Raw genomic sequence first — 9,128 nt, 5'->3', positions numbered from 1 at the left:
CTCTCAATCTAGGAGAAGTGGGAGGCGCAAAGGGGGAAAGGGGCTTGGGGGAAACCCAGGACGGAAGGAAGGGGTGTGCAATGGATCAGATCTGGACTGAAGAGGGGGACAGATGGGAAAGGGGAAAGAAAGGAGGGAAAGGAGAAAGAGTGAGGAAGGGGCTGGAGGAAAGTGACAAGGTAAGAAGAGGAAGGAGAGGGCTGGAGGAGGGAGGGGGTGGCCAAGAGCAGTTTAGGAGGGGTAGGCTGCGTCCCAGTCTGTTTGTGATTAGCACGCAGCCTGGTGCAGAATGGAGTAAACAGAAACTTCCAGGCGTCCCCTCCGCCCCTCTCTGAGGCAAAGCAGAAATCAGATGCTCTGTGATTAATCGTGGAGGATTCAGGACACGACCACAAACGCTGTGCGGACTTGAAATTAGCTGCCTTTTCCCAGTCCCCTTGCCAAAATGGGAGTGGGGGGTGGGACGTGAAGGGGTGGGGGCCCCGCCTGCTGGGGGCCAGCATGGAATTCCCCCCGGCAGAGCTGGGAGTGACACTGACAAGCAATCGGCCGCGTCCAGAGCAGCAGGCGGCATCCGGGGGGAGCGGGGCCGGCTGGGGGGCCCCAGGAGGGCTTCCTGGAACCCCAGCTCCATGGCCGCCTGCACCCTGACACAGGCCAGATAAGAGTCCCGGCTGCATTATCAGAGCCCGGCAGGGCACCGGCCTCCCTGCACCAGAAGGAAGACTCGGGGCGCAGCAGGTCCTCAAGGCGATCTTCCCAGAGAGCGGGACCAGCGGCTGGTGGCCAGTGTGGATGGAATTTGCAGAGCCCTAGCTCGAGTCCAGGAGTCCCGGGCCAGATGGGAGCAGACGCTTGCTGGCGGCAATAGAGAAAGTGAGGCAGCTGCAAGGAGGGCGGCGGGACTGCACTCGAGTGTCCAGACCTGCTCGATGGTGAGTGTGAAGTGACTGCTCCCCATGTGTGCCGTGACGCCGCCTTGTGTGGACAGACTTCTGGAGCTGGGGGTGACAGGAGGAGGCAGCCGTTCCTCACAGGCCACCTGGAGCTCCCAAGGCCGGAGGAGGGAACCTGGGTTGAGGCTGAGATGGGATGGCAGTATCGTGCTGTGTGGCCTTAGGCAAGTTATTTGCCCTCTGCAGGCCTCCATTTGTCCGTTTCTAAAACAGTGGTTGAACTAGGTGATCTTTAAGAGATTCTCATGATGACAGCTATTCCTTGTGCATCTGCTATACGCCAGGCACTGTGTAGGCATTTTTGAAGCGTCGGCTCGGGTAAGCCCCCTGCAGGGTAAGTATTATTGGTGTCCTCATTGTACCCTGAGGAAACAGCAGCTGGGAGAAGTGAAGTGACTTGCTGAGGTCACACAGCCGGTCAGTGGCAGAAACAAAAAAAGACCTAGGTTTTTCCGACTTGCTTTGGCTAAACTCTCCTGTACACCCCCAGTATTCTGTATTCTGTGCTCCATGGTTCTGCAATTATCCCAAGCAGCAGGGGTGAAGGAGAAGGAGGTATGGATGGAGCATTACCTGCAGGAAGGAGGCAGAGGTGGGACAGAAGGAGTGACAGGCTGACACTGGCAAACAGCCTTTTACTCTCTAAAGGATGTGTCAGCCCAGGGTGGAGGCTGGCTGCCCTGGGATGGGGCAGGGGCTCCAGGCTTGAATGAAGAGTGCCCAGTGCAATTTCCTAGATTTGCTGCCTTGTTGTAGGAGGCTCCTGGGGGCATGAGAGAAGAGGGTTAATATGTCAGAGGTGGAGAGAGCTGGGGGCAGGGAAACTGGCATATGCCTCAACTAGGTTTTGTTCCAATTTTATTTTGCCTTTGCAGAAAATCTGTTTCAAATCACTCTGGGCCCATGCAGTGTTTTTGGATGAAACAGAATTGTGAAACGCATACAGCGCTTTCCACATGCCTCCCCTGGGGGTATCACATATTAATATTATCGTAAGCTATTTGCATATATATCCCTGCAGCTGTGGCTGGCAGCAGCCAAGAGATAAGAGACAGATAAAGTCAGCTCGTGTCTCCCTGGCACGGAAAGGGAGGGTGCAGTTTACACTCAAGGGCCAGGAAACACACAGCAGGTGGGGAATCCCTGGGGTTACAGGCATCAGGCCAGAGTGAAAGGTCCCAGCACCTAGATGTGGCCTTTTCTTTTTTCTTCCCTTGGAAAATTCCATCCCAAAGCAGCTCTGTACTGATCCAGGCCTCCTTTCCTTTCAGGGACTGGCTGTGAATCCCCCACCACCCACCTTGGGGACAAGTCAGCCCTGAGTTGTGGTCTCAGCTCTGGGAGCAACTTGTCCAGAAGCCCCCCCAGTCCCAGGTAAACTGGGACAATTGGTCACCCTACCCAGTTCCACCCTGGATTTTCTTTGTGACCTTGAGCAAGTCACTTCCCTTCTCTCGGCTTCCTCATCTTTAAAACAAAGGGACTATTTTAGGAAACCTCTAAAATCTCTCTGCAACCCTGAGATTCCATGAGTCTGGTTGAAGAGCGCTTAAGTTCCGAACTGAGAACTTAAGCGTCTGAGAGTAAGATGTCTGAGAGTAAGATGAAGTTTGGAGTGAGGCTGGGCGCGGTGGCTCACGCCTGTAATCTCAGCACTTTGAGAGGCCAAGGCAGGCGGATCACCTGAAGTCAGGTGTTTGAGACTAGCCTGGCCAACATGGTGAAACCTCATCTCTACTAAAAATACAAAAATTAGCTGGCCGTGGTGGTGCGTGCCTATAGTCCCAGCTACTCGGGAGGCTGAGGCAGGAGAATCACTTGAACTGGGGAGGGAGAGGTGCGGTGAGCTGAGATCGTGCCACTGCACTCCAGCCTGGGCAACAGAACGAGACTTCGTCTCAAACAAAACAAAACAAAAAAAGAAGTTTGGAGAGGAGTAAATCTCCCCACCACTTCCCTAGAGAAGTCCAGGATGGCACTGGAGGAGGCGGGAATGAAGGTGGACTTGGGGAAAAGGACTGATGGCCTGTGGTACCACCTGCATGGGTGTCGGTTGTAACAACCCTATGGCCCTGCAGCTTCTGAGGTGCCTAATGGGTTGTTGAAAGCGTATCATGATTTTGTGGCTCAGCGTTTGCGCCAAGTGATTTGGCCCAGATGCCCACTGGTTGCTGAGGTTTTCCCCATCAGAACCTCAGTGCTCCCCCCAGGGTCCCCCAGTTCATCCTGGGGAGCTCCAAAGGGGTATTTCGAGTGCCTTTGTGAATCAGTCTCTAGTTTTATTCATCCTTCCTGCTTCCTCTTTCCTCTGAGGCCATTTGGAGACGCTTCCCTGCCCAGCACAGCAGCGTCCACGGTGCCGTCTCTGTAAACTCCCAAAGCTTCCCACTGTTTAGTGCTTGAGATACCCTGGGTTCTGGGCAGATGTGAAGAGAATGGCTTCCTTCTCAGTTCGGTGATATTCTTTGCCATGTCGTCCCCAAACAGAGGTGTGCTGGAGCCAGCTTGTACCAGCTTGTGAAAGCTGATTGTCAGATTTTCAGGAATTAGGTGAACGGGTTGCTAAACACACCATTGTTAAAAATTAAATTATATGAACTTACAATTCAATAAATTCTATGAAAAACAAAGGTAGTCAAGGCCGAGTGTGGTGACTCACGCATGTAATCCCAGCATTTTGGGAGGCCGAGACAGGAGGATCATTTGAGCCCAAGAGTTTGAGACCAGCCTGGGCAACATAACAAGACCCCATTTCTACAAATAATTTGAGAAAAAACTAGCCGAGTGTGGTGGTGTGTGCCTGTAGTCCTAGCTACTCAGGAGGCTGAGGTGGGAGGTTGAGCCCAAGAGGTTGAGGCTGCCATGAGCTGTGATCTCACCATTGCACTCCAGCCTGGGCCACAGAGCAAGACACTGTCTCAAAAAAATAAAAATACGTAAACAAATAATTAGAAATTTTTTAGAAAGGAAAATATTAACTGGTATTTCTGAAGAGTTACACTCCTTCATCAATTGTAACCATAGGTTGATTACAGATTTTGCTGGGGGCAAAAATCAACAAAACTGCTACCTGTGAGTGAAATGATTATATTACATTTATAAAAGAAAGGGTATTGTAAGTTTTATTTTTATTTGTAAATTGTGTGCTGCACATCCTTTACATCAAAACAATTCTTTTTTTTTTTTTGAGATGGAGTCACACTCTGTCGCCTAGGCTGGAGGACAGTGGCGCAATCATGGCTCACTGCAACTTCCGCCTCCCAGGTTCAAGCAATTCTCCTGTCTCAGCTTCCCAAATAGCTAGGATTACAGGTGCCCGCTACCATGCCTGGCTAGTTTTTTATATTTTTGGCAGAGACGGGGTTTCACCATGCTGGCCAGGCTGGTCTCGAACTCCTAACCTCAAGTGATCCACCCACCTCAGCCTCCCAAAGTGTTGGGATTACAGACACGAGCCACTGCGCCCAGCCTACATCAATACAATTTATAATAAACCGAAGTATACGTGTGTGTGGATATGCAAATATATGTACTCGCCCATGCACACCTGTGCACCACACACTCACTTTCCCTTGGAGAGCTGGTTGCTAAACCTTTGCCAGCATACCACTGGTTCCACAGCATCTATGGTTGTGTCTGGATTGTCAAAAATCGTCTCCTGAACAGTCCTCAGTCCTCTTCCAAAGGAATTCAGACCCCAGGCACGGGCCTTGGATGCAAATCTTTCAATTTCCCCATCTCACTTAAACCAGCAGCCAAACTCCTCTCTCTTGCCCGAAGCACTAGAGTGGATGCAGAGAGATCGGGTGGAGTAGAGATCCTGTCTACACTAGCGGCATGTGGGCCCCGGCTCCACCAGCGACAAAGGCCCTGGGACGTACTCTCCATTGCATCCACTGTGTCTGCATTTGCAGGGCATTTCTGGATTCTGTCCGCAGCGGCTCCCGATTAGTCCTCTTCCGTTTCTAGTCTCTCTCCTGCCATTCTTTGTTTTCATGCACAGCGAATGATGCCCTAACAGAAATGGCATCTTGGAACAAGTCAGAGGAACGGCTAAGCCAAACCTATAGGAAAAGTTCAGACAGCTTGCTATTTTTAGAAACTCTAGGAGCCAGGTGGGCCCTTTCCAGTTCTAAGGGCCTAAGCCAGCAAGCACGAGAGGAAAATATTTCTCATTCCCAAGTTCCGCTCTCTTATAGTCCAGGCCAAGGACAAGGCCCAGGTGGGACATTAGCTAAGAGAAACGCGACTGCAATACAAGAGGAGAACCATGCCCACAGCAGTTTAAAAGAGAACTAAAAAACGTGCACTTTTTTTTCTTTCTTTCTTTTTTTTTTTTTTTAACAGAGTCTTGCTCTGTCGCCCAGGCTGGAGTGCAGTGGTGTGATCTCAGCTCACTGCAACCTCCGCCTCCTGGGTTCAAGTGATTCTCCTGTCTCAGGAGCTCCTGAGTAGCTGGGACTACAGGTGCCAGCCACCACACCTGGCTAATTGTTGTATTTTTAGTAGAGATGGGGTTTCACCACATTGGTCAGGCTGGTCTCGAACTCCTGACCTCAGGTGATCTACCCGCGTAGGCCTCCAAAAGTGCTGGAATTACAGGCATGAACCACCGTGCCTGGCCCCAAGCATGCGTGTTTTATTGTTTTGCGAGGTAGGAAGGGCACACCTGAGTTTAAACCTCAGTAGCTCCTATACTCACTCTGGGCCACCCCTGTTAAGAGCCCGGTGTCTTGGCCGGGCGCGGTGGCTCACACCTGTAATCCCAGCACTCTGGGAGGCCTAGGCGGGTGGATCACGAGGTCAGGAGATCGAGACCATCCTGGCTAACATAGTGAAACCCCGTCTCTACTAAAAATACAAAAAATTAGCCGGGCATGGTGGTGGGCGCCTGTAGTCCCAGCCACTCGGGAGGCTGAGGCAGGAGAATGGCGTGAACCCGGGAGGCGGAGCTTGCAGTGAGCCGAGATCGCGCCGCTGCACTCCAGCCTGGGGCAACAGAGCGAGACTCCTTCTTAAAAAAAAAAAAAAAAGAGCCAGGCGTCTATGCTTTCAGGCCATTCATTCACTTCATTCCTATTTTTTTCTTTGTCGTGTAATTTTAATTTTCAAAAATGGGATCATTCTATACATTTTATTCTGCATCTTCCTTCTTTCAACCAACAGGTGTCCTGGACATTTTTCCATGTGAGCCCATGAAGACCTAAAACATTCATTTTAATGCCCACATCACAGAAGTCCTAGAAGAGGAGGGCTTTTTTTTTTTTTTTTTTTTTTGAGACAGAGTCTCGTTCTGTCACCCAGGTTAGAGTGCAGTGGCGTGATCTCTGCTCACTTCAACCTCTGCCTCCCAGGTTCAAGAAATTCTCCTGCCTCAGCCTCCCGAGTAGCTAGGATTACAGGCACATGCCACCATGCCTGATTTTTGTATTTTTAGTAGAGACGGGGGTTTCGCCATATTGGCCAGGCTGGTCTCAAACTCCTGACCTCAGGTGATCCGCCCACCTTGGCCTCCCAAAGTGCTGGGATTACAGGTGTGGGCCACCGTGCCCAGCCTATTTTTTAAAAAATTCTATCCCATCAGGCCAGGCGCAGTGGCTCATGCCTGTAATCCCAGCACTTTGGGAGGCCGAGGCACGTGGATCACGAGGTCAGGAGTTCAAGACAAGCCTGGCCAAGATGGTGAAACCCCGTCTCTACTAAAAATACAAAAATTAGCCAGGCGCAGTGGCGGGCTCCTGTAATCTCAGCTACTCGGGAGGCTGAGGCAGGAGAATCGCTTGAACTTGGGAGGCGGAGGTTGCAGTGAGCCGAGATCGCGCCACTGCACTGGGTGATAGAGCAAGACTCCATCTCAAAAAAAAAAAAAAAAATTCTATCCCATCATCAGCTCTCAAGAAGGGCTCAGTTTGGATGGCCATGTCTCTACTTTATAACCAGGTCTCAAACTTTCTTGACCCTTAAACACTCAAATAGAGCCCAGCCTCTCCCACTTTCCAGCAAAAAAGAAATTCTACACTGGACGTGGTGGCTCACACCTACAATCTCAGCACTTTGGGAGGCCAAGGCAGGAGGATCGCTTGAGACCAGGGTTCAAGACCAGCCTGGTCAACATAGCAAGACCTTTGTCTCTACAAACATATTTTTAAAAATTAGCTGGGTGTGGTTGCAGGCACCTGTGGTCCCAGGTACTCGGGAAACTGAGGTAGGAGGCTCACTTGAGCCCAGGAAGTTGAAGCTGCAATGAGCCATGTTTGTGCCACTGCAATCCAGCCTGAGTGACAGAATGAGATGCTGTCTCAAAAACAAACAAAGAGGAACAAAAAAGAAATTCCGTTGGCTCCCCTGTCAACCTGCACCCAGAAGCTGACAGCTCTGTCACCTCCGCTCCCTCCACCCTGGTCCCAGCGGCCATGGTGTCTCTCTCTGGGCTATTGCAGTTGCCTCCCCACCGGTGTCTCTGCTTCTCCTCTTGCCTCCCTCCTGGTCTACTCTCCGTGTGCAACCAGCAGGGTCCTGTTAAAATGAAATTAGATCCAGTTCCTTCTCTGTTCAGGACACCTCCTATCTCCAGCCCTGGTCCCACCTTGCCCAGAGCACAGGCAAAGTCCTCACCACGGCCCACAAGGCCTGCAGGGCCCAGGCCTCTCTAACCTTATCTCTCCTCCTTCCCACTCCCCACCCTTGCTGTTCTTGAGGTCGGGCACAGTCCTGCCCCAGGACCTTTGCAATCGCTTTTCTCTATGCCTGGGTGCTCATTCTTCAGATATCCACGTGGCCCACTTGTTCATATCACCCAGGTCTTTACACAAACATCACCTTTGCAGTGAGGCCATCCTGACTCTCCATTTAAAATTACAGCTTCCTTCACTCCCTGGTCTTCTTCATCCCTTTTCTGGTTTATTTTTCTCCTTACCACACACGTCTCATCATCTAACACACATATATATTCTTATTTTCTTAAGTGTCCCCTGCTGGAATGTGAGTTTCCTGAAGGTAGGGATTTATTTATTTTTTTTTGAGATGGAGCCTCACACTGTCGCCCAGGATGGAGTACAATGGTGCAATCTTGGCTCACTGCAACCTCTGCCTCCCGGGTTCAGGTGATTCTCCTGCCTCAGCCTCCCGAGTAGCTGGGATTATAGGTGCGCACTACCACACTTAACTAATTTTTGTATTTTTAGTAGAGACAGGGTTTTGCTATGTTGGCCACGTTGGTCTTGAACTACTGACTTCAGGTGATCCACCTGCCTTGGCCTCCCAAAGTTTCTGAGATTAGAGGTGTGAGACACTGCACCCGGCCTCCTCTAGAATTTTTAAAATGGACCTCAAGTAAGTAGAATTAACCAGGTGTGGTGGCTCACACCTGTAATCCCAGTACTTTGGGAGGCTGAGGCGGGTGGATCACCTGAGATCAGGAGTTTGATACCAGTCTGACCAACAGGAGTAGAGACAGCCCGTCTCTACTAAAAATACAAAAATAAGTCAGGTGTGGTGACACGAACCTGTAATCCCAGCTACTCGGGAGGCTGAGGCACAAGAATCACTTGAACCCAGGAGCTGGAGGTTGCAGCAAGCTGAGATCTCACCACTGCACTCCAACCTGGCCAATGGAGTGAGACTCCGTCTCAAAGAAAAAAAAAAAAGAAAAAGTAAGTAGGATTGAATGATTCATAATTCCATAATGACATACTGAAAGGGCACCTGAACAGCTCCACCTACCCTTCCATCTAACAATCTCTTTATAGCTATTTATAAAATGATAAACGCCTGTGAACCCATGGCCCCACCTGCGTGCTGGAACTCGGACAACCATTTTATATCAACTTCCGAACTCTTTTCCCATCTTGCCTCCCTCCCTCTCTCACTGTGGTTGTAGCTGCTATCTTGAATTCTGTGTTTAGCTTTCCCTTGCCTTTCTAAAAATTGTGGTAAAAAACATAGAATTTATCACTTTAGCCATTTTAAGGGCACAATTCAGCGGCATTACGCACATTCACAATGTTGGGCAATTATCAGCGCCATCCATTTCCAGAACATTTTCATCTTCTCAATTTCCCTTGCTTAAAAAAATAGTTTTATCACCAGGCACGGTGGCTCATGCCTGTAATCCCAGTACTTTGGGAGGCCAAGGCGGGCAGATCACCTGAGGTCAGAAGTTCGAGACCAGCC

The 9,128-nt window shown here is 50.4% G+C and overlaps 1 protein-coding gene across 3 annotated transcripts in view; it reads left to right on the top strand.

Moving 5' to 3' along the window:
* Positions 1-284: 284 nt before the first annotated feature.
* Positions 285-9,128, top strand: part of RIPOR3 (RIPOR family member 3) — a 106,168-nt gene continuing 97,324 nt past the window's right edge. The window contains exon 1 of one of the 3 annotated variants that reach the window (XM_514720.9): positions 285-935. In XM_514720.9, the coding sequence (XP_514720.4) occupies positions 933-935 (3 nt within the window). In that variant the 5' untranslated portion in view covers positions 285-932. The remainder of the gene's footprint in view (positions 936-9,128) is intronic. The other 2 variants (XM_016938128.4, XM_016938129.4) reach the window with 2 other exon arrangements.

This window comes from Pan troglodytes, chromosome 21 (assembly GCF_028858775.2).
Source record: "Pan troglodytes isolate AG18354 chromosome 21, NHGRI_mPanTro3-v2.0_pri, whole genome shotgun sequence".
Classification (NCBI taxonomy): domain Eukaryota; kingdom Metazoa; phylum Chordata; class Mammalia; order Primates; family Hominidae; genus Pan; species Pan troglodytes.
Note: the sequence above shows the minus strand (reverse complement) of the source record. Positions and strands in the feature narration are given on the sequence as shown.